The 24,797-nt window shown below is 34.4% G+C and overlaps 1 protein-coding gene across 2 annotated transcripts in view; it reads right to left on the bottom strand.

Moving 5' to 3' along the window:
* Positions 1–24,797, bottom strand: part of ERGIC2 (ERGIC and golgi 2) — a 42,472-nt gene continuing 17,675 nt past the window's right edge. For both annotated transcript variants that reach the window (XM_069585461.1, XM_069585462.1), the window contains 9 exons: positions 22,808–22,848; positions 16,686–16,787; positions 15,519–15,614; positions 13,356–13,411; positions 12,402–12,500; positions 6,877–6,974; positions 3,412–3,574; positions 661–743; positions 1–499 (listed from right to left, as the gene is read on the bottom strand). In XM_069585461.1, the coding sequence (XP_069441562.1) occupies positions 437–499; positions 661–743; positions 3,412–3,574; positions 6,877–6,974; positions 12,402–12,500; positions 13,356–13,411; positions 15,519–15,614; positions 16,686–16,787; positions 22,808–22,848 (801 nt within the window). In that variant the 3' untranslated portion in view covers positions 1–436. The remainder of the gene's footprint in view (positions 500–660; positions 744–3,411; positions 3,575–6,876; positions 6,975–12,401; positions 12,501–13,355; positions 13,412–15,518; positions 15,615–16,685; positions 16,788–22,807; positions 22,849–24,797) is intronic.

Raw genomic sequence — 24,797 nt, 5'->3', positions numbered from 1 at the left:
TTTTCCATATGTTTTACATATTTTATTCTGACATCATATCTTTAAAAAAACAAAGAGATGAAAACATTTGCACTTATCAAAGCCATTTTCTTTAGATGTGATTTGACTTCTTCCTTTAGGCTCTGTCATCAAGAAGCAAGGTCTGATTTCAATACTGCCCATCTGCTATGAAAATATCAGAAGGGGTCATGTTCAAAGCAACACTCCAGTTGGGCTTATTCACTGATTATAGATTAGCTGCATAATTTCTTCTAGAATATTTGTAACAGACACGGAACATATAGGATTTCAGTTTGGGGTTGTTTTTTTTGTCCCTAGGTGTGATTTCTGTTTTTCATTCATATTTTCTTTTCTTTGAATATATTGCACAATATTTTATTATTAAAAAAGGTTTTATGTCTCAGGCAAAAAGTTCTTCTCCTTTACTTGGGAGATGTTAATGTGTATTATTTTCTAAAAGAGGTACATGGTTGTCCGTGTGGCCATCTTCAAAGGGAACCTAGGGAGGAACAAAAAGATCAAAGTATGAGCTTTACTTCTTACACTATTTCCTCTAAACATAATGGTTTATTTTGGGCAATTTCTTTTAGGCACCAAGAGCTAATATTTAGATTTAACAATGATACTATGACTTAGGATGGACATCACTGTATCACTTACAGAATTGACAGGTTTGTAGGCTCCAAGTCTGAAACGACAGTAAATTATTTCAACTATAAATTTGCCAATTCCATGTAACATGCCTGTAACAACAAAATGTTTGTTTTTAATTAAATTATGCTTCTAATGAAATTTCTTCCTGTTATTTACTTCCTAAATTTGTGAGTAAGAATAAAAAACTCAACTAATTACAATGGAAAAGGTTAAGGAAGGAAACAGTTTGCTTTATTGACATCCACAGTTAAAAATATCAAGACAAGTGGATTTTAAAATAAGTGAACTTCTTTTCAAAATCAGAAGGCCACATAATTCACGACCTTGACAAAGCAATCTTTTCAAAGGTGCTAATATATCTTACACCACCACAAATTTAAATGACTCTATTGTAAATAAAGCAGTAACCAAAACTTTCATAAAAAAGCTATTCATTCATTTAAAAAATATAATTGAAACTATAAACTCCATGTAATAATAAACAGAAGTTAACATAAAAAAGGAACTATTTAGGTTGGTACAAAAGTAACTGCAGTTTCAGACTGCATTTTAAATCATTATAACCAGGCTCAAACACTTTTTTTAATCAAAATAGGAACAATTAGAATCAACACATTGTTGCCAATGAGAAATAAGTTTGCTTATTCCTGTAGCATAAAAATCCATGCTTTGGGATTCAATGAAGTCTTGGAAAGTATCTTCTGCCTCCTGCTGTTTTGGAAGCATTTTCCCTGCAAGAAATGGTCAAGATGCTTGAAGAAGAGGTAGTCAGTTGGTGAGAAGTCAGGTGAATACAACAAATGAGGTAAAACTTCATAGCCCAATTTGTTCAACTTTTGAAAAGTTGGTTGTGCAACCTGCAGTTGGGCATTGTTATAGAGAGGAACTGGGCCTTTTTGTTGACCAGTGTCAGCTGGAGGTGCTGCACCTTTCGGTGCTTCTCATTGATTTGTTGAGCATACTCCTCAGATGTTATGATTTCGCCTACAGAGGATTAGATGGGTGGCAGACCACCAAACCATGACCGTGACCCATTTTCTGGTGCAAGTTTAGCTTTGGGAAGTGCTTTGGAGCTTCTGAGTTGGTCATCTCTGGATGTCATATACAGCCCACTTTTTGTTGCACGTCACAATCTGATTGAGAAATGGCTTGTTGTTGCACACAAAAAGAGAAGACACTTCAAAATGATTTTATTTTCAGTCAGCTCATAGGCAGCCACTTAAATCAAGCATCTTCACCTTTCCAAATCGTTTCAAGTGCCAAATGACCACAGAATGGTTGACGTTGAGCTCCTCTGCAACTTCTGTAGTTCTAAGAGGATCAGCTTCAATGATGGCTGTTAATTGAAGCTGTCAACTTCCAATGCCCTGCCACTACACTCCTCATCTTCAAGGCTCTCATCTCCTTTGCAAAACTTCCTGAAGCATCACTGCACTGTATATTCATTAGCAGTTTCTGGGCCAAGTGCACTGTTGATATTGCAAGTTGTCTTGGCTGCTTTACAACCCATTTTGAACTCAAATAAGAAAATCGCTTAAATTTGCTTTTTGTCTAACATCATTTCCATAGTCTAAAATAAATATAAAATAAACAGCAAGTAATAAGTCATTAGCCATATGTTTTATAAAGTGAGAAATGCACAGTAAAATGATGTATACATGAGCACGTTTATTTAGAATGTATTCTAATATCAAATGGTAAATTTCAACAATGTAAAAACCACAGCTACTTTTGCACCAACCTAATATTTCCTTTATCCTTTCTATTTTATTTTTCTTTCTATATTTAACACTCAAATTTTCACAGTTACAATTCTGCAAAAGGAAATGGCTACCCACTCCAGTATTTCTGCCTGGAGAATTCCATGAACAGAGGAGCCTGACAGGCTGCAGTGCATGGGGTCTCAAAGAGTGGGACATGACTGAGTGACTAACACTTTAACTTTCACAATACAGCACTTCTTTTTCAAGTTACCTTCGAGAAAATCCCATAATCTTAAAGCAAAATGATCAGAATTCATAGAATGTGGCTGTACATATTTCATAGTACAACGTATCATAAAATATAATTTTATATCCTGTACTGTTGAAAATACCTTAATTGAAAAAGAAAATTTATGTTCAAACTATCTACTGTTTCCAGGCATTTTCTCATCTAATCCTACAACACACTTGCAAGTTAGATATTATTATTCCCATTTTTATAGAGAGAAAATTTTAGAAAATGTAGGTGACTGACACAGGGCTACCACCATGTAAATGACATAACTTGAGTTCAATAGGCTCTCTCTAGCACACTCTGTGTGTAGTCCCTTCAATTGTGTCTGACTCTTTGTGACCCTATGGGCTATAGCCCACCAAGCTCCTCTGTTCATGGCAGTCTCCAGGCAAGAATAATGGAATAAGTTTCCATTTCCTCCTTGAGGTGATCTTCCTGACCCAGGAAACGGACCCACATCTCTCCTGTCTCCTGCCTTGGCAGGCAGGTTCTTTACCTCTAGTGCCACCTGGGAAGCCCAACCACACTAAATAATCTCCCTTAAGTCACTGAATACAGTGAACTTAAGTGTAACACTTAATCAATACAATCTGTGACGTCTGAAATTAAACCTTAAAGAAAAAGTTCTTTAAACATCAAAACATGAAAATGTATACATTTCTTGCCCCTTTTGAGTAAAAGTATCTTGACTGAGTGTGAGCAATACTTTTAGAAATTAGACAAAAAAAAAAAAAAAAACAAACAGGAATGAATCTTAACCTGTTGTTGAAAAGATTCCTCCAACAATACCACAAAGTCTTACAAAAAACTGCCAGAAAGGCATATGCTCTTCGGTAACTGTCACCATAAGAGAGCTGAGATCATATTTCATAAAAATCCCAGAGACTCCATGGCTGCCCGCAGCATGGTTAATAACACGTTCCTAAAGGAAGGTAAAAGGAAGGGGAAAGAGAGAAGGAAGAAGGAAGACACAACAGGATTCACATCATTAGGCTACTTGCATACAGTCAACAGGAAGCCCTCCAGCCCTCCTGAACAAGAACGACATCCAAATCTCTTCAGGAATTGTCCTGCTAGATCAAGTTCTCTATTATGTATTCTTTGCATGGCTGGGTTTTGAAGCAATCAAAAGAACTGAATCATTCTTTCCTATTTTCTCAAAAAAATCACTTTACATACAAGGTTTCTATTAACCCAAGACTTTAAAACTATATGGCACAGTCTTCACTGGTAAAATCATTGAAAACCATCACATTGCCCAAGAAGTTCGTTTGGGTTGTTCTGTCGCATCATAAGGAAAAACCCAAATGAACTTTTTAGCTAACCCAATACATTCCTATTTTAACATACTTTTTTGTAATATTTCTTTGCTAAGAATTTACAAAATAATTACACTTACTTCCTGTCATTTGAAAAATTAAAAAACAATTTCACTCTCTGTTGTTCATTTTAAACCATATGAGATATAGTACAGGATGAAAGAATGCATTAATTTGAAAGACTGACTACTGGTTCAGTTTTTAAATGAAATTTTTTTCTTGAAAGGAGTGTAACTAAATTTACAAACCTACCATAGTGTGCACACTGAGTGAGAAACTAATGTTTTGTTTCATCCTGGTTATACTTCAAAAATCAAGCTTGCAAACTTCTAATACATTTCTATCACAGCATTCCAAGGGACTCTCAAGAGTCTTCTCGAACACCACAGTTCAAAAGCAGTCAATCCTAAAGGAAATCAATACTGAATATTCACTGGAAGGACTGATGCTGAATCTCAAGCTCCAATACTATGGCCAGCTGATGCAAAGAGCTGACTCTTCAAAAAAGACCCTAATGCTGTGAAAGACTGAACACAGAATGGGACGACAGAGAACCGAATCAATGGACATGAGTTTGAGCAGGCTCCAGGAGATGGTGAAGGACAGGGAGGCCTGGCATGCTGCAGACCACGGGGTGGCAAAGAGTCAGACACGACTAAGCAACTGAACAACAACTCATAGCATGAAACAGCTATGATACCCAGCACTTTGTTACGACTTTTGTGTCAAGCCTTACCTGTTTCTACTACGTTGTAACTAAACTACAAGCTTCAGGAAGACATATAGGGAGGAAAATTATAGCAACTCATGTGGGCACTACAAAATCTCTTTGCCTATTAGCACAACAGAACTACTGTTATAAGCTTATTCTTTACAAGCTTCCTTATAAGCCACTGATCAAGTTTCCAATATAAAATGATTTCATCTTAAAGAGTTCTGATAAGTTAAATATAATGCCAAAATAATAACTACACTGTCGCCATCTATATGAGTAGATGATGTTTCAGGGATCACGGTGTCTACGTAACAAAAGACTCATAATGGTTCGCTTTTGGTCCAGGACCAATGAAGGTCAGTGCTGACCTTCTTATCATCCATCCATTCTGCCAACTTCAGTTACTTTTTCTGACAGTGAAAAACAACTATTGTAGTTACCCTGTCAGTACAAACACACCCCACAAAGGCCAAATGCTCTGGGATTCTATTTTTCTTTTTTACTTTTATTATTAAAAAATATATATATCCTGGAGATAATTTCATATCAGTAAATAGATATCTTTTTCTCTCTCTATTTTTAAAGTTGCATGCTCCCCCATGTGTGGATGTACTATGTGGGTTGTTTCCAGTCTCTGCAATTACAAATAATACAACTAATAGCCTCATACACACATCACTTCTATTCTTTTATCTCTGGATTCAATTTATAGAAGTAGGATTGCTGTGTCAAAGGGTAAACGCATACATCATTTTCCAGATATTGCCTAACTCCCTTCCAAGCTATTATGCCACTTTACACTCTTAGCAATGTATATCACTCATTTTCCCCAAAGTCTTGTCACTGTGTAGACTGCCTGACCTTCCAGTGTTGCCAACCTTAGTGAGAAATGATATCTCCCCAGCCATAAAGAAAAGCAAGCACAATGTATACTTACAGACACTTTAGCTAGTTTCTGTGTACACACAAACATAGTTATATATATGTGCATATATATATAGTGTATACACATATATATAGTGTGTATATATATATACACTTTATTTTTCCCTTCTGAACCATTTGAAAAGTCATAAACACATGACACTACATCCATAAAAACTTTAGTATTTAGATTCCTAAGAATAAAGAAAATTCTATAGTTATTGAGCTCATAATCAACATAAGTCATAAGATTATCAAAGGAAAATCTCATATGCAGGAAAGCAAATTTTTAAAAGCACTTAAATTTTGGAATTTTTCTGCATACTAGTATTTGAATATCACCAGATCTGAACACAATAAGTAAATATAACTCATAAAAATAAACAAAAGAAGAAAAAAGAGAAGGAAAGAAAGAAAATATGGTCCCAGAGTAGATGAGAAATTTGTTAAACTATCCAATTCTAAAACTCTGCTCCTCACTGTCAATATTTATTTATAGAGCCACTCTACCCTAAGGTTACAGAACGTTTTTCCTCTCAATTATTAACAGATGAATACAAAGCCCTAACTTAAGAAGGAAAACCCTCTAAACCTGCTATGTGAGTCACAATAACCATGCATGGCCCAAGGTAGGTACATTAGTTAAAAACTAATGGTTAAATTAGAAAATCTGTTGGCAATAAAAACCTGCTTATACCAATACATAGGAAAACGTTAAAAATTAAGATATTAAGAGTAAAATAATTAACATCATAGTTTAACAGTTTTTTATTAATTGACAGAAAACATTCTAGATTTTTAAAATCTACTTCTTCTTCTAAAACATATATTTAGTATCCATTTCTGATATTTTATTTGCTTAAAATAAAAGGTCAATCAATGGATTCCAAATCTTAAATGAGGGAGGGGATTACCTGATACTTCAACTTAATTTTGTAGCAGAACTATAAATGCTTTAAAAATTCATTTTAAACCTATAATGGAAAACAATTTCAAAAATAATATGTTAAAAAAAGAATTCTACTTTTTGAAATTTAATGCTTTTGAACTTTATTGAAATTTAATGTTTTGTGAAATATGAAATTTAAATTTTTTTAATTTGAAATTTAAATTTTTTTAATTTTAAATTTAATGTTTATCTTTTTGCCAGTTTTTCTAAATGTCCTATGAACATCTAATAACAATGTACATGATACAAACTTTTAAATATATTTGTGTAGTGATACAAGATTTAAAAAATAATTTTACCAGTTGAATTTAACTTACCCTTTCTGTCACAGCAAACTGATGGGTGTCTGCTGAAATTTTGTATGTATGTAATTTTGTTGGCACAACTGTAATAAAATATTGAAACATCTGGTTGTCTAGAATAAAAATAAAATGTAGTTTTTTCCATCAATCCAGTAGCAATGAAACTGCTTCCAAATATATCATTCTTCTATTAAACACATCTAATCTGAGATTTAACGCTATTTATAACAATGTCTAACAAAAAAAGTATTATAAAACAATCAATGAAAGCAATAATTCACGCTTGATAAAACAAGTAAGTTCTCAGTAAGCATAAAAGTCACACACACATATCTATTAGAAGATGTCAAAAAAACAGATGAGCTAGTGACCTCATTAGATATCCTTTATAGTCATTAGCATCCTTTTATAAAATATGGAAAATAAAAAAGCAGTTCTTTATAGTACAGAAACGAATAAAAATAAAGTTATAATAGTATATAACCACCATGAGATACATTTTCAGTTTCTACTAATATCTTAAGATAAAAAAATAAACCAAAATTGAATTAGCCATTGGATGAATAAACCAAATTGGAGAAGAAAATGGCAACCCATTCCGTATTCTTGCCTGGAAAGTTTCATGGACAGAGGAGCCTGGTGGGCTATAGTCCATGGGGTCACAAAGACTCCGACATGACTGAGTGACTAAGTGACTAAGCATGTACCACTCAAAAAATGAATCCAAAGGTAGTCTTTGGATAAATACAAAGAATCAATATGATAGCAGGAAAAAAAAGAAACCACTCAATGATGGCCTGGAGTCACTATGTAATTAAAGGGATTATAATTATATAGTTATTAGGCTGTTCTAGGTTTAATATGTCAGAAAAGCATTATATCACTAATTACTGATTTTAAACAATCACATAATAAAAAGCATGTTAATTCTCTAGGTCTTACACTCTAAAAAATTTAGAACTAGATATGCTGCTGCTGCTTAGTCGCTTTAGTCGTGTCCAACTTTGTGCGACCCCACAGACAGCAGCCCACCACACTCCGCCGTCCCTGGGATTCTCCAGGCAAGAACACCGCAGTGGGTTGCCAGTTCCTTCTCCAATGCATGAAAGTGAAAAGTGAAAGTGACGTCGTTCAGTCATGTCCACCTCTTCATGACCCCATGGACTGCAGCCTACCAGACTCCTCCATCCCTGGGATTGAGTACTTGAGTGGGTTGCCATTGCCTTCTCCAGAACTAGATATACGTATCTATAATTTCAGCTAGGTAAGTGATAGGGCCTCACTATGTTTGTGACATACTTCACATCATATGGTAATAATTGTCTATGAAAATTGTGTACATGAAAAAAACATTTTAATCATCCCCCAAAGAAGAGAAGTGAAAAGCAAAGGAGAAAAGGAAAGATATAAGTATCTGAATGCAGAGTTCCAAAGAATAGCATGGAGAGATAAGAAAGCTTCCTCAGCAATCAATGCAAAGAAATAGAGGAAAACAACAGAATGGGAAAGACTAGAGATCTCTTCAAGAAAACTAGAGATACCACGGAACATTTCATGCAAAGATGAGCTCGATAAAGGACAGAAATGGTATGAACCTAACAGAAGCAGAAGTTAGTAAAAAGAGGTGGAAAGAATACACAGAAGAACTGTATAAAAAAGATCTTCACAACCAAGATATTCACGATGGTGTGATCACTCATCTAGAGCCAGACATCCTGGAATGTGAAGTTAAGTGGGCCTTAGGAAGCATCACTATGAACAAAGCTAGTGGAGGTGATAGAATCCCAATTGAGCTATTTCAAATCTTGAAAGATGATGCTGTGAAAGTGCTGCACTCAATATGCCAGCACATTTGGAAAACTCAGCAGTGGCCACAGGACTGGAAAAGGTCAGTTTTCATTCCAATCCCAAACAAAAGCAATGCCAAAGAATGCTCAAACTACCACACAATTGCACTCATCTCACAAGCTAGTAAAGTAATGCTCAAAATTCTCCAAGCCAGGCTTCAGCAATACGTGAACTGTGAACTTCCAAATGTTCAAGCTGGTTTTAGAAAGGCAGAGGAATCAGAGATCAAATTGCCAACATCTGCTGGATCATCAAAAAAGCAAGAGAGTTCCAGAAAAACATCTATTTCTGCTTTATTGACTATGCCAAAGTCTTTGACTGTGAGGATCACAATAAACTGTGGAAAATTCTGAAAGACATGGGAATATCAGACCACTTGACCCGCCTCTTGAGAAACCTATACGCAGGTCAGGAAGCAGCAGTTAGAACTGGACATGGAACAACAGACTGGTTCCAAACAGGAAAAGGAGTACATCAAGGCTGTATATTGTAACCCTGCTTATTTAACTTATATGCAGAATACATCATGAGAAATGCTGGGCTGGAAGAAGCACAAGCTGGAATCAAGACTGCCAGGAGAAATGTCAATAACCTCAGATATGCAGATGACACCACCCTTGTGGCAGAAAGTGAAGAGGAACTAAAAAGCCTCTTGATGAAAGTGAAAGAGGAGAGCGAAAAAGTTGGCTTAAAGCTCAATATCCAGAAAATGAAGATCACAGCATCCAGTCCCATCACTTCATGGGAAACAGACGAGTAAACAGTGGAAACAGTGTCAGACTTTAATTTTTTGGGCTCCAAAATCACTGCAGATGGTGACTGCAGCCATGAAATTAAAAGACGCTTACTCCTTAGAAGGAAAGTTATGACCAACCTAGATAGCATATTCAAAAGCAGAGACATTACTTTGCCAACAAAGGTCCATCTAATCAAGGCTATGGTTTTTCCAGTAGTCATGTATGGATGTGAGAGTTGGACTGTGAAGAAAGCTGAGCGCCGAAGAATTGATGCTTTTGAACTGTGGTGTTGGAGAAGACTCTTGAGAGTCTTGGACTGCAAGGTGATCCAACCAGTCCATTCTGAAGGAGATCAGCCCTGGGTGTTCTTTGGAAGGAATGATGCTAAAGCTGAAACTCCAGTACTTTGGCCACCTCATGCGAAGAGCTGACTCATTGGAAAAGACCCTGATGCTGGGAGGGATTGGGAGCAGGAGGAAAAGGGGACGACAGAGGATGACATGGCTGGATGGCATCACTGACTCAATGGACGTGAATCTGGGTGAACTCCGGGAGTTGGTGATGGACAGGGAGGCCTGGCGTGCTGCGATTCATGGGGTTGCAAAGAGTCGGACATGACTGAGTGACTGAACTGTACTGAACTGAAAGTTCCTTTGAATCCCTTTCAGTCCATTCCCTCCATATCTGGCCTAGGCCAACCACTAATCTACCTTCTATTGTTACATACTAGTTTTGCCCATTCCAAAATTTCATATGAATGGTAGTATATGTATGTACTTTGGCATGTCTTGCTTCTTTTGCTCAGCATGAATAAATTTTTATTTCCATCAATTCAATTTTTCAGTCTCTAATCTCAGCGTAATTCAGAATAGAAGAAAGAAAGGTAAAACTATAGATAGAAGGGAGAAGTAAGAGTAATGGTCTGTTTAGCACTAACATTAGACAAGTTTCTGACAAAATAAACCAAAGCCTGTTTCAACCTCACCATTCCTTATTTCACCTAATGCTTGTACCACTATCAGTTTCATAAACACAAATAGTTTTTGACCAGTTTTCTATTATCAATTTCAATTTAAATCCTAAATATTATCACAGATAATATTAGAGCAAGAGGGTGTCAACTTTGTCTACCACCAATAACTGGCTTGTCAGCTGAGCTTTCATCCTTTGAGTCATTTTTTGATATGAAGTGAACTGCTCAATCTGTGCTTATTTTTTTAGATGTTTTATAACTCTATTATATGATAAAAATAGCAATGTAAAAATGATAGAAGGTGTTCAAATGTTAAGTATTTATGAAAAAAGATGAAATTGAGAGTGGTGAGGTTACACCCAATGCTGTACACATGTGTGGGAAAATTAAGACTTGCAGGAAAAAAGGAAAGACAAATGAAATCTCATACCATGAGGAGTGAAGTACCAATGCAATGAATAATAACCCATAAGGGTCAAAGAAACGCCAGAGCTTTTTAAGCTACAGACTATTTGTCTAATATATAAGATTGCTAGATAACTTGATAACCAGGAAAGGCAGAAAATGCTGTTGCATAAGATTTTGTTGCAAGATTTACAGTCCAAATTGGCACAGCATTAAAGATGTCACTGCTAAGTAATCCCTTGAAAACTGCTACATCAGAGGGGGCAGTTATCTGAACCCACCGGATCTGTGATGCTCAATTTTTTTTTTCTTTTTTGAAAAAGAGGCCCAACAGAATATATATTAGGCAGAAGAGCATACCTGCTTTAAAGATTTGAAAACCTGCCGACATTCATCTCATGGCATTTTACAAAATAACTCTAAATACCTTAGTCTTCCTGAATTTAGGAACAAATGAACTTCAAGAGTCTTTTGAAAATTAATCTGTTCATATTTAAATCTGCTTCTTTATAAAAATTTATAGTTCATTTTAGGATCCTGAAACAAAGTATTAACCAACATGTTTCAAATGAGCACCTCAGGTAATATTTAATGTATTTCAGTGTGGAATGAACATATACTTAACATGAGATTACAGAGAATAAAGCTTATAACTCTCAGAATGTTTCTACTCACGTTTCAAGTTTCCTTAAGTGAAACATTCCCAAACAGAAACATAAAATACTCATGAATGTGAATATTCTAAATAAAGCATCTTTAATGTATCTGATTACAATGCTGTGCTAACAGAGTAAAATACTGTATATTAATAAATCTATTTGAATTAAAACAAATAAAATCCTTAATTAGTTTTGCAGAGACTAGACTTCTTTTGCAAAAGGAAAGCACAGGAAGCTTTAGAAGACCTCAAGGTATGTCACACAATACGAGTATTTAAGAAGAAAAGCAACCAAAAATCTTCAGGAAATAGGAGGAAATAAAACTTGCTACAAAATTTAAGAAAATAATCCATTTATATTTGGTTAAGCTACAACTTTAAATGGAACAGTTAAAACAGCTATAAAAGATATCTGTACTACTTCTGTATTAACAACAAACCATTCTAGAAAAACTCTAGGTTTCTGACGTTTGTAAACTTCTCCAGAGAGGTTTCTGATACGGTAAGTATAGCCTGTATTTTATAACTTTGAATCTATAAAAAGAAAGAAATTCTTCTTATAATGTTCAAATTTTCTTTTATTCTTTCTTTGTTGAATATGGAAAAGCGGTTATACCCTCTTACATTAACCTTTCATACATTTGAAGAGCTTTTAAATTCTACTCCTTGTCCTGCTTACTTTTGACTAATTCCTTATTCTGTTTCACGGTAAGTTCTTTAACATTCAAATTCATCCACTACTAGGACATTCTCTCCACAAAACATTGTCACTTAATGATTATCAACCATTTAAACCACTTAAAAGATTTGTTTATCTGTTACAAGGGGGTTAAGAAAAGAATTAATTAAAATGTTTTATCAAAGTTACAACAACAATTTGCCTACATGCAAATTCCAACAGTAATTTTTAAATACTTACGATCTAATGCAATTTTTTCAGTTCCATCTAAAGGATTAATAATTCCTGGAACAAGTTCTCCAAAAGACAAATGATCTATTCTGTGAGAAAAGTTGTAAGCTAAGAAGCAAAAAAATAAAACTATTAAGTAGAGACATTAAATTACTTAAAACTATGTTACAGACTAGTTCACGTTCTTGTCTATTCTCAAATGAAAGTATCTAAAATCTGGTGGCATGATAATACTGTATTTAAAACCACATTATTCTGAGAAAAAAAGTATATGAATACATAGGAACACTGTATTGCAAATTTCATAATTATATACAAATTAATATCTAAGAAATAATATAACATCTAATTCTGATAACAAAAATAATAATTCTTTTCTAGTCCAAATCATCATACAGAAACAGGACTGTGTTGTTAGAAGAACTAGGGTAATGTCCATGAAACTGATCAGATATATTTTTAATACACATCATTGCTAAATGTGACCAAATTTGTTTTTTATGGAATTTATTACTTGTTTTTATTCTCCAACAGAGTTTAAGAACTAAATTTATGATAACCGTTACATGAAACTAACTTGAATACTTTATATCTGTGTGTAAATGTCCCTATTTAAATTTACATATGGAAACTTCAAATATATTCTCTTCATTATTATAAAAATTAACAGAAATGTGTACTAAGTGATAAAAAGGACACTAAGGCTCTTCCCCTAACCTTAGCAACTTCTGAGCTATGACTAAATAGAATTATGACTAAATAGAGCTATAATTAAATAGGTAGCTTAAAGACAAGAGAAAATAGATTAGGCATTAAGTTAAATCATTTATTTTCTCCTGTAGCTAGCTATCTTCTTTCAGAGCAGGCCACTTTCAAAGCCCTACCTTGTACCTGCACTAAAAATTTAAAAACAAACTTTTCCCAAGGATATCTTCCCAGAAAGAAATTTCAGAAACTGCTTACAGTCATGGTTGACAAGTGCTGCCAAGTGTGCATGACCTCGGGGATGTGGAATTGCCCTGAAAGGAGGGAAAAAAGATTAAAGTAATAACATTTAAACACATAATGAATTAAAATCAGAAAGCAGATCTTTCTTAAACTATATGATTTTCTTAGAATTAAATAATATAACATACTTGACCTATGATTTAAGTAGTTAAATCTATTCATCTTGATGCAATAAACTGGGGGTTAGCAAACATTTTCTGTAAAGTTGTTGTTATTGTTTTAGTTGCTAAGTCATGTACAACTTTTCTGTGACCCCATGGACTGCAGCCTGCCAGATTTCTCAGCCCATGGGATTTTCCAGGCAGAAATATTGGAGTGGGTTGCTATTTCCTTCTCCAGGGGATCTTCCTGACCCAGAGACTGAACCCATGTCTCTTGCAATGGCAGGTGGATTCATTACCATTGAGCCACCTGAAAAGACCTACACAGTAAATATTTTAAGTTTGTGGGCCAAGATGCAAAACTGAAAATATTATGTAGTTACATAACGAGAGAAAACAAATTTTCACAAACGTACTAATAAACTTCAAATTCTAATAGTAATAACTGAGTACTTTTATGGAATCCAGGTTTTTTTTTTTTTTTTTGAATCCAGGTATTTTTTTCTGGGAGAGAACATTTTGCTTAATTGGGCTTTAGAGTTGGCATTCCTTATTTTCAAAATCCCAGATATGATATGGATAGGATACAAACCAAATGATTTTGCATTTTACCTCTCTTACTGAAGAGGTGAATTATCACAAAGAAAGATGTGTGAAGAAATTAAGAACAAAGGCCAAAATATAGAGGTTGCTACTATATTTGTCAGTTTCCCTCTTCCAGTTAATTTTGGAATAGGATATTGTTTGTACCCAGAGACGCAATAAACTCTTCTAAATTTCTTTGAGCGAACAATTATCTGTTGGACTATATGATATGAAAAAGTTAAGGTTTCCATCTACAGGTTGGGGATGGGAAGAATAGCTCCTGGCAACAGTAACAAAACATGAACGTTCAGAGGAGTGGGATAGTGGAAACAAAGCAACACTTGACCTGATCACGGTAAACACTGAAACAAGGTCTAATGTTTTCTCTGCACATTAAAAAAAAAATCTCCATCCAGCCATGCTCTTTCCTGTTTTATGACCTTTCCTTCAGCCTAGATGCTATTCTCTCCTTTACATATAAAATGTCGAATCATCCATTAGTGTTCAAAGGTTTTCTTCAATAAAGCCTCCACTGATTCGGACAGTAGACCAGCAAACTTGTTATACAGTTTTTTTTATCAGGCACAGTTTTGCTTTATATCTACAATACAACTATAATTATACAACTATAATTAAGTAGTTATTAGTGTAATTCACTGTTTAAAGTTCAGATTCTCTCATAGAACGTCAGCATCATAAGGGCAAACCCTTTCTCTGGTTTTCACTGTTTCATCTATAGTATGTAGCATGGTACTTTGCATGTAGCAAATACTCAAGAAATGTGTTTTACAATGAAGAACTGTTCAGCTCTGAAACTAGCTAGGAAGAGAGAAGGGAGGGAAAGAAGCAGAGAAAGAGGGAAGAGATAATCAGAGAATCTATTTATTTATTCAGAAATTTACCATGTATTTACCATATGACAGTTTCTGTGCTGGGTTCTGTTCATAAAAAATCTGAGATTTTTCTTTAACATTCACCTAATTTAACTTTATCCCAGACACATTTCTACCTATATCAAAATATTGTCTTGAATTAGGGACTCCATTTTGATGAGAATCACTGAAAGGAAAAACAAAAAAAACCTAATATCATCCAACAAAATGAACAAATTAACGAAATGTCTAAGTAAGACCTTTGTGGCTACCAACACTTGGCAAGCTGAAGGTTTTAATTCACATTTACCTATATTTTCTATATTTTAATATATGAAAGATAAGATGACTGTTATCCTTTTGTTTTAAAGTAGAAGTGTTTAAAGTCAGTAGTCTTCTCTTTCCTGAGGCTGAAGGCCTAAACAATCTGAAGACATCAAAAATACGCATTTGAAGAGTCATTTAGTTGTTAGTTAGATATTATTTGATTAGCAAAGTTTTGACTTTTAACCAGACTGCCAACTTGTCTAAAGTAGTTTCAGCAAGTGAAAAGAACATACTTGCCCACAGTTATGTGAAAATTCCCTGCTACTTTATTGACATACAGATGACCACGAATTCTGCAAGCATCTGGAGGTTGTGACGAATCATCTTCCCTGTTACAAGATACATTACGATCACTTACAGCACAGTCAGTAGTTATCATTTACTGGTGAGAAAATTTTATAGAGGGAAAAAAACTCCTAAAGATAGATTTTTATGTAATGTTCTAAATGTCAAAAGCAGAATAGCAGGTTTTTGAAATCTAAACATTTATTTTAAAAAACTACAAAAATGAAAAAAAATTATATATGAAAATGAAAAGTAAGTCAAAGTGTTAGTTGCTCAATTGTGTCTGGCTCTTTGCAACCCTACGGACTGTAGCCCTCAGGCTCCTCTGTCCATGGGATTGTCCACGAAAGAATACTGGAGTGGATTGCCATTTCATTCTCCAGGGGATCTTCCCAACCCAGGGATAGAACTAAGTCTCTTGCACTGCAGGTAGATATTACTATCTTAGCCACCAGGAAAGCCCAACTATTGAATATATATTTACACAAACTTAAAATTTCATAGTTATTCAAATTTAATCAGAGCACTAAATCTAACGAGAGAAGAAAAATGAAAAGTAAAGAATTATTAGTCCAACAAAGACACTTTCATCATTTGTTTCTGGTACTTTCAGAGACAGGAAGAATGAGGTAAGGGAAGGGCATGACACTTAACTTCATATACATAAGAACATTTTCTTCTTAAACAAATGTAAAACCTCTATATAGTTTTAAATTTAAATAATCATTTTTATGACAATAGCATTTCCAAATATCAGCTCTTCTAATCTATAAAAGAGATAAAAGTAATATAAAAACATGAAATCATGAAATTCCTAACCAAAGTTTATACATCACCATAATGGTAAATGCAATTAATTTGTTCTTAAAACTTAGTACAATTTTATATGAAGGTATACCATACACACATAAAAGAGAAAAATAAAAATATTATTATTTATGATAATCCTGATCAATATCACAGGCCATAAATTCAAGAGTTAAAAAGGCATCTTCATCATACAGAATGATTATATTTTCTCTAAGAACTATGAGATTCAGAGAACTAAACCATAACTAAATCATGCCACAGTAAATCCTTAGTAAATAGTCTCATAATTAAAATACACATCTCACCTTGGTGGAAGTGCTGTTGATGCACTTTTAAAAGCACTTTTAAATATCACATCTTGAAGTGAATGTTCTTCTTGCAGTCTACTCTGAATCAGCTGTAGCATCCTAAATACAAAACAAACAAGCAACAGTTTAAAAACACAATAAGACACAAAGAGAAAGTCAACAGTATTTGAAATATAACAATGGCTAGTTGACTTAGCTAAGTCATATATTTACTGTCACAGAACCTTATTCTAAAATACAGTTCGAAGTATTCTTTGGTCACTGCCTGGAAAGTAGGAAAAGAGAGGTAGTGTGGCTAGAGGTTTAAAAGCCGGGGACCCTAATCCTGTCTATTTCTACCAATAATGAGCGTGTGTATCCTATTTATATGTCCATCACTGGTGGAATGAGGGCCACCAAGAAAGGCTTTCTGTTCATCTGAATATCTAAATTCATTTTTCATGAATGTATGCAGCAATCACAAAATCATTAGCTTTTGTCAGATACTGAATAAAGTGTTATAGATAAAAAGAACAGGACAGATACAGGGTCACATAACAGATTTGGGGACTTCATTTGTGGCTCAGGTGGCAAAGAATCTTCCAGCAATGCAGGAAGGAGACGAAGGTTCGATCCCTGGGCTGAGAAGATTCCCTGGAGAAGGGCATGGTAACCCACTCCAGTATTCTTGCCTGGAGAATCCCATGGACTGAGGAGCCTGGTGGGCTACAGCCCATGGAGTCACAAAGAATCGGACATGCAACTAACAGTAGAAGTGACAAATAGATTCAAGAGATTAGATCTGATAGGCAGAGTGCCTGAAGAACTTTGGATAGAGAACATTGTACAGGAAGTGGTGATCAAAACCATCCCCAAGAAAAAGAAATGCAAAAAGGCAAAATGGTTGTCTGATGAGGCATTACAAATAGCTGAGCAAAGAAGAGAAGCAAAAGGCAAAAGAGAAAAGAAAACATATATCCATCTGAATGCAGAGTTCCAAAGAATAGCAAGGAGAGATAGGAAAACTTTCCTAAGTGATCAATGCAAAGAAATGGAGGAAAACAATAGAATGGGAAAGACTAGAGATCTCTTCAAGAAAATCAGATACCAACGGAAGATTTCATGCAAAGATGAGCACAATAAAGGACAGAAATCTAACAGAGGCAGAAGATATTAAGAAGAGGTGGCAAGAACACAAAGAACGATACAAAAAAGATCTTCATGACCCAGATAACCACGATGGTGTGATCACTCACCTAGAGCCAGACATCCTGGAGTGCAAAGGCAAGTGGGCCTTAGAAAGCATCACTACAAACAAAGCTAGTAGAGGTAATGGAATTCCAGCTGAGCTATTTCAAATACTAAAAGATGATGCTGTGAAAGTATTTCACTCAATATGCAAACAAATTTGGAAAACTCAGAAATGGCCACAGGACTGAAAATGTCAGTTTTCATTCCAGTCCCAAAGAAAGGCAATGCAAAAGAATGTTCAAACTACCGCACAATTGCACTCATGTCACATGCCAGTAAAGTAATGCTCAAAATTCTCCAAATTTGGTTTCAATAGTACATGTACCAAGAACTTTCAGATGTTCAAGCTGGATTTAGAAAAGGCAGAGGAACCAGAGATCAAATTGCCAACATACACTGGACCATAGAAAAAGCAAGAGAATTTCAGAAGAACATCTGACTATGTGGATCACAACAGATTGTGGAAAATTCTTCAAGAGATGGGATTAACAGACCTCCTGACCTGATGCCTGAGAAATGTGTATGCAGGTCAAGAAGCAATAGTTAGAACTGGACCTGGAACAATGGAATGGTTCAAATTTGGGGAAGGAATATGTCACGGCTGTATATTGTCACCTTGCTTATTTAACTTACATGCAGAGTATATCATGTGAAATTCTGGGCCGGATGAAGCACAAGCTGGAATCAAGATTGCTGGGAGAAATATCAATAACCTCAGATATGCAGATGAAACCACGCTTATGGCAGAAAGCAAAGAGGAACTGAAGAGCCTCTTGATGAAAGTGAAAGAGAAGAGTGAAAAAGTTGGCTTAAAAGTCAACATTCAGAAAAATAAGATCATGGCATCCAGTCCTATCACTTCATGCCAAATAGACAGGGAAACAATGGAAACAGTGACAGACTTTCTTTCCTTGGGCTCCAAAATCACTGCAGATGGTGACCACAACCATGAAATTAAAAGACGCTTGCTCCTTGGAAGAAAAGCTGTAACCTACCTAGACAGCATATTGAAAAGTAGAGACATTACAGACAAACATCTATTTATTCCAAGCTATGGTTTTTCCAGCAGTCATGTATGGATGTGAAAGTTGGACTATAAAGAAAGCTGAGCATCAAAGAATTCATGCTTTTGAACTGCGGTGTTGGAGAAGACTCTTGAGAGTCCCTTGGACTGCAAGGAGATTGCACTAGTCAATCCTAAAGGAAATCAGTCCTAATATTCATTGGAAGGACTGATGCTGAAGCTGAAGCTCCAATACTTTGGCCACCTGTTGCGAAGAACTGACTGACTAGAAAGACTGCGATGGTGGGAAAGACTGAGAGCAGGAGAAGGGCAAGTTCGGATTGCATCACTGACTCAAAGGACATGAATCTGAGCGAGCTCCAGGAGTTGGTGATAGACAGGGAAGCAGCCGGGTATGCTTCAGTCCTGGGCTGCAAAGAGTCAGACACAACTGAGCAACTGAACTGAAAAGTGGAGATGACTGGGGTATAAATCTACAACACGAGCATCCAATTCTCAGTACAAACTAGGCCACAGTGAAATTTAACATCACCTGGTATCTGCCTTTCCTGAAGTAACCTGAACTTTATTCTATGACATGATCATTTTAAACAAAATATTACATTCTACCTATAATTTTTAAAAAGAGTATAGGGTATAGGATTATAGAGAGCTTAGTATACATTTGAGAACTCATGCTTAGATTTTCTTTTTAAATATAGTCAAAATAAAACAGAGTTGCTTGAAGACATTTTTTTTAACTAAATTCTTACATTTACAATAACTCATGAAATTACTTATTCTGAACAAGACCAAGAATAAAAGTATTACTTCTATTTCTACCATTTTCAACAATAACTTCATCTTAGATATAATCCTATTTCACCTACTTTAACTCTGTATCTTTATATAACTAACATCCAAAGTCATCTATATTAGAACTCAAACTCAACTAGTACAAAATTTATAACCCAGAGGGGAAGGAAGGATGAACAGACAAAACAGGAGTTTCAGGGCGGCAAAAATACAGATACTATAATGCTGGGTATATGTCATTAGGTAACTGTTAAAACTCAGAATGCACGTCTCTAAGAGTGAACTCTAATGTAAACTTCAGACTCTGGGCAATAAGGATGTATTCATATTGTGCATGGGCTTCCCTGGTGGCTCAGATGTTAAAGCATCTGCCTGCAATGCGGGAGACCTGGGTTTGATCCCTGGGTTGGGAAGATCCTCTGGAGAAGGAAATGGCAACCCACTCCAGTATTCTTGCCTGGAGAATCCCATGGATTGAGGAGCCTGATGGGCTACAGTCCACGGGGTCGCAAAGAGTCAGACAGGACTGAGTGACTTCACTTTCATATTGTGCATAAACTGGAAGAAATGTACCACTCTGGTGCAAGATATTGATAATGGTGGAGGCCATGCATATGAAGGGACAGGGGATATTTGGGAACTCTATAGTTTTCATTCAAATTTGCTGTGAAGCTAAAAATACTCATAAAAAGTTTTTAAACATAAACATACATAAATAATTTTGAAAAATTATAAACAAAGAAGCACCTGAAGAAGCAAATATAAATCAGAATATACTTTATATCCTATCATGATATAATAAACATTTTCTAGAAGGGCAAGTGAGAGATAAAGATAAAATACATATGCATCACCCACTGAGGACATTGGTAAAATAGGCCTAGTTAAAATAAAAGGTCATTTTTACACTGTAAAATCAGTAGAAATAAATAGCTGTAATCAGGAAGGCTATGTCCAGAGTTTGAGATTTACTACTTCAGGAAAAAGATTAGTTGGGATCCTAAATACTTAAGAAAGCAGAACAATGGAAAGAAAACTTAAGTATCTTTAGCAAATTATGCAGGAAAAGAACATTTTGGTATGCACATTATTTAGGTTGTTAGCCCTTAGGCATCTCTAGTTCATTCACAAATATTTGTTTGGAAGCAGAACACAATAATTTAGGAAGCTTCAAGAGGTCAGATTTCATCTTTAGATGTATACATGTACAGAGACTCAAAAACTTTGTAGCTAATGCTAGCAGAAATTGAAACCTTCATATTTTTGTATGTCATGTATTTCCAGAGTTCAACTTTTACTGCTTGGGCAGTGGGAAAAGAGCTTGATGACAACAAACCATATGTGTGTGTGTGTGAGCCTCAAATAGGCCAGTAAAAACCTGAGCTAATGTTCCATGCATGAAGGGATATGAAAAAGTGCACTATGATGAAAAATGGAAAACTGTACACTGGAACATATTTATAATTTTAATAGTAAAAACACAATCTTGTCTCTCCCTTATTACTAGTTTTGAACACTGAATAAAATTCCAGATGAAAGCAGACATAACTTTTAACATTTCTAGAATAAAGTAATACATTTCATTCCTGGACAGCTCTCTACTAAAAGCACTAGAAGCCCAGAGACACCTAACGCTAAGTTATTTTGTTCAACTACATCTGTTTCAACTTTAAAATCTCTCCAAACGATGAAAGTGGAAATTAAAAGAGAAAGGCATTTGAAATGAACCAATACTTAGGGACTAGGAAGAAAGAAAAGGATGAGTAAAAAAATTTATTTTTAATAATCTTAAATTAGATAATGCCTTTTTAAATACAAGACACAGCCTAGAAACCAAAAAGAAAGGACAGAGAGGGAATGCAGTAACCGTTTACCATAAAAAAGTAACTTCTTTAATATACAAAGAACTCTTTAAAGGTAGTAAGAAGAAACCCAATGACCAAGCAAAATGGGCATATGGCATGAACAAGGAGTTTCATACAAAAATACAAATGGGGAAGAAAAATCAAAGATATTCAGCTTATTTATAAAGAAATGCCAATGTTAAAGTACAATATCATTTTTCATCCATCAAAATGGCAAAAATTAAAAAAAAGTGATTATACCCACTGTCAGTGAGGTTAAAGAAACAAGTACTCTCACATAGTTGTGGAGTATAAATGAAACTATTTGGGGAAGATATTTGGCATTATCTATCAAAATTTTTTACCAATCTTACTGAGATATAACTAGCATATAACATTATATAAGATTAAGGTATAAACATATATACTGTGAAATGATTACCACAATAAGTTTAATTAACAATCACTACCTCAGCATTAGAAATGTTTTTTCCTTGTGTGACAACTTATCAAAACATTAAATATTATCTAAAAGAGAAATTTCATTTCTAGAAATTTTACATACATATATTCACACAAGTACATAAGGAATATATACATATATTCATATGAGAAATTATATTCAAGAATTTTCACTAAGCATTGATATTAGCAACCTGTCAGCAATCTAAATGCCCATCAATAAGTATCCAAAAATTATTATAGCTTGTGAATAAAATATACCACTGTATATACTTAAGTGGGAAGATGTCCAAAATATAAGGTTAGGTTGGAAAAAGCAAGCTATAAAACAGATGTAATGAATGACCCCATTTGTATTAGGAAAAAAGTAACATAAGCAAATAGGGCCACATGCAGAAAACTGGTTATTAGCACTCGTCAGTGGTACTAGGTTTAGAGAATGATGAGGAGGCTTCGATTTTCACATAATATCCTTTATATTCAAATTTGATCATATATGCTTTTAAAAATATTTAAATAGATAATACAATTTTAAATGTAAAATAAAATGTATTTATGGTTCAAAGTGGATTAGAGAAAAAGATATGACATTCCAAAGATTGGATAAAACTTTTGAAATTATAAAGACTGTATTATATACTATATTCTGTTAATATTTCATTCAAACAAATGCCTAGAAGAATCTATAAATAATTCACAGTAGACAAAATAAGCAAAGCAAGATCTAGATTTCTATGAACCACAATACATTGTTTAGTTATTACCTCTGCCACTCTCTTTGCTGTGGTGAAAGATCAAATATTGCCTGAAATGAAGCAAAACATAATCACCAGAACTGTCAATTTCTCCCAGCTTTAATATCATAATTTAAAACATTTTCTTTGAGCAAGGAACAAATTTACAGTGCCGTTAAAAACAAGTATTCGTAATTTACATTTAATCTTCCATAAGTCAAACTAATAAGTTTAAATATAAATATATAAATTTAAAAACACTTATACTCAAAAATAGTATGCAGAAATTTTACTAACTGAAAATATTTTCCTGTTATAAAAACCTACATTTATAGGAATGGACACAATGCAATCTATCACATGTACAAAATGGTAATTTAGGGCTTAAAGTCATTTACATGATGCCAGCAAGAAACTTAAGCTTTAAAAAAGAAGAAGAAATGAAAAACTCATACAGCTCAAGTATAGTATTCAAGCATACAAAGCCTACGTTTCTGTCATGGTATTTTACCACGATAAAATCAACAAGTTTTGAAACAAGCTAAACAATGTCACTGTAATTCCCAAATGTATTAACCAAAAGAATAATTCAAGAAATGTTACCTAGGTACTATAATCATCAATTCAAAGACAAATTTTGTTATTTTGTAGACTCAGAGGGAAAAGGGCAAGCTCTCATGGTTTGCGGCAATACCCATAATTTAATTTTCCAATAGCAAGTCCACCTTTGATATTTATAAAGACAATTCATAAATAGACATATTAATTCTATGTTTTAACTCATCATTATTATTAATGATGCCTCCATAACATGTCCTGACCTACTACTCTCTCTCTACAAATCCTTGGTCTTAACCCCTCATTCCATCAAACAGCTCTAACTCTACGCCTTTGGTTATTTAATTATGTTAACCTGGAGCCTACCTCTCCTGTAATTGTGACCCTAAAGTCAGTCTAAATTCTACACACCATTTGTTCCAGGTTAAATCACCCCCTTCTTTCTGATTACAATGAAATCACTTTGGTTACTCCTCCTGCAACCTTTTCACACCATGGCACACAGAGAAAATGCTAACATCTAAAAAGCACACCAAGGCAAACGGATGAGGCTACATGCACCTGCTCCCCAGTTACTTTGTGAATAAACTGTTGATAGCAGGGACTGCAATTTTTCCTTTGGTATCCCCAAACTGCTCAACATAGTGATTAACACAGCAGGTAAAGAACCACAGAGTGGCTTTGTGTTAGGCCACATGCTACTTAAATTATTATCTCAATCTTCATAACAATCTTGTGAGTTTATTACTCTTTTATATATATAAAAGAACTCAAAAGGTTAAAAATTTTTTTCAAAATCACAGGTAGTAAGGGTCAGTGTATAAGCCCAATTTTCAGATTTTTCACTTTCTCACATCCCTAAAAATGGTTCTTTTCTTTAAACAAATAATAGCTATCACATAGCATAATGTGATCATGGTTTAGAAACTTATAAAATTATTAGAATTAAGTTTCTATATTCAGACTGCATATTAAAAGAACAAGTGAAAATTTAAAAACAAGTAAAAATTATCTCAAATAATTTTACATTAATAATAATTCTGAAATATTTTAATATAAATTAGGACAAGGGAGTGAATACTTACCAGAAACATTGTTAAACATTTTAAAAATTACTGATAAAGCATACAATTTTTAAGTATACATATAAGAAGTATACATATTAATAAGTTTCTAGCTTTATGACTAAGACATGACTTTTATTTCATGACAGTTAAAATAAAACTTTTCTATTTGCAGATGATGGACAGAATGGCAGAAACTGTTACAATGGAATAATCAATAATCTTGCCACAATTACATAATTCTAACATATCCATCAGAGTCTAATATCTGTAATGCATTATGCTTTACATTTTGTGAACTATAAAAAAAGAAAAATATCAAGCAATTTCTTCTCAGGAGTTTAGCATCTAGCTAGAGAGACAAGCTATCCAGAAAAAATATACATTAAAAAAAAATC

Source organism: Ovis canadensis, chromosome 3 (assembly GCF_042477335.2).
Source record: "Ovis canadensis isolate MfBH-ARS-UI-01 breed Bighorn chromosome 3, ARS-UI_OviCan_v2, whole genome shotgun sequence".
Taxonomy (NCBI): Eukaryota; Metazoa; Chordata; class Mammalia; order Artiodactyla; family Bovidae; genus Ovis; species Ovis canadensis.
The sequence above is the reverse complement of the archived record's forward strand: the minus strand, read 5'-3'. Positions and strand labels throughout refer to the sequence as shown.